The 1,155-nt window shown below is 66.4% G+C and overlaps 1 protein-coding gene across 1 annotated transcript in view; it reads right to left on the bottom strand.

Moving 5' to 3' along the window:
* Positions 1 to 250: 250 nt before the first annotated feature.
* Pik3r2 (phosphoinositide-3-kinase regulatory subunit 2) overlaps positions 251 to 1,155 on the bottom strand; it is a 7,249-nt gene continuing 6,344 nt past the window's right edge. Inside the window, exon 11 of the mRNA XM_010606528.3 lies at positions 251 to 331. Within this exon, the coding sequence (XP_010604830.1) occupies positions 251 to 331 (81 nt within the window). The remainder of the gene's footprint in view (positions 332 to 1,155) is intronic.

Here is a 1,155-nt window from a genome sequence, read left to right as displayed (position 1 = left end):
CCCTCGGGCTGGCTGTGGCCCAGGGGACATTCTGAGCACCGACTGCCGCACCCTGCTCCAGCTCCTCCCCGTCCCTGCAGTCTCGACTTTCTGGGGTCCCGGCGCGGAACCCCCGGCCTTCTCACCCGACTGTCTGCAGCGCTCTTTTCCTTCCCCACAGGGTCTCGCTAAGTTGCCCAGCTGGGCTGAAGCAGGTGACCCGCCCGCCTCAGCCTCCCAGAGTGGCCAGTGACCGGGACAGCCTGGCTGTTCACTCGGCAGCTGTGAGCGGCCTGGACGTGCTGGCCCATAGGTGACTGCACCGCAAGCGCAAGGGACAGAAGGTCCGCAGCTGGGGCAGGAAGGACCAAGCGAAAGGGCCCTGGGGCCCACGGTAGGGTCCAGGTCAAAGGCCCTGTGCACCACCACCCCCCCCCCGGCCCCAGGAGAGACAGAGGACGGAGCAGGGCCTCAGGGTGGCTGGGTCACAAGCTGAGGACGCGCTTGTGAGTGACATTTGGTAACGAAGCCACCGGCAGCAGGAGAGAGGTGACTTCCCAGGGAACAGGTGGTGGCCGTGCAGGGTCTCGGTAGGGTTTGGGGTTAGGATGCGGGGGCGTCCACCTGTGACCCCCATCTCTGGGAGGCTGAGGCAGGAGGATGGTGAGCTCCAGTCCAGCCCAGCATCTTGGCAAGCCCCGGTCCCAGGAAACACTAGAAAGGGCAAGGACACAGCCCAGCGTGGAGGCCCAGGGTTCGCTCAGACCCGAGCACAGGCTGGGGGCTGTGACCTCAGAGCTCACGGGAGGGGGAGCTGTCACCCAAGGGGGCCTGGGGCTGGAAACCACAGCTGGGCGCCACAAGCCCCCGCCCAGGCTCCCGAGACGAGTAGTCACTTGGTCAGTTTTATGTCGCAGCAAGAATCACGTACCGTACAGACCCTGGCCAGACGGTGGCCTGGGCTCAGGGCAGTGTTAGAGGACAGGGCGATGTCCCAGGGAGGGGAGGGAGGTGACGGGCTCGGAGGGGCCGCGTCCAGCGGGGTGGGCAGAGTCGCTGGAGGCGGTGCCCGAGTTTATTTTGGGTACTGGTTTCCGGGCGGCGGAGCTGTCCCTGGGTTTCACTCCGGAGGGGAAGTTGGGGTACACGGGGCGGGACCGCCCTGTCCAAGTCCCG

The sequence above is a fragment of the Fukomys damarensis genome, unplaced genomic scaffold (assembly GCF_012274545.1).
Source record: "Fukomys damarensis isolate Sample0158 unplaced genomic scaffold, DMR_v1.0_HiC HiC_scaffold_37, whole genome shotgun sequence".
NCBI classification, from domain to species: domain Eukaryota; kingdom Metazoa; phylum Chordata; class Mammalia; order Rodentia; family Bathyergidae; genus Fukomys; species Fukomys damarensis.
Note: the sequence above shows the minus strand (reverse complement) of the source record. Positions and strands in the feature narration are given on the sequence as shown.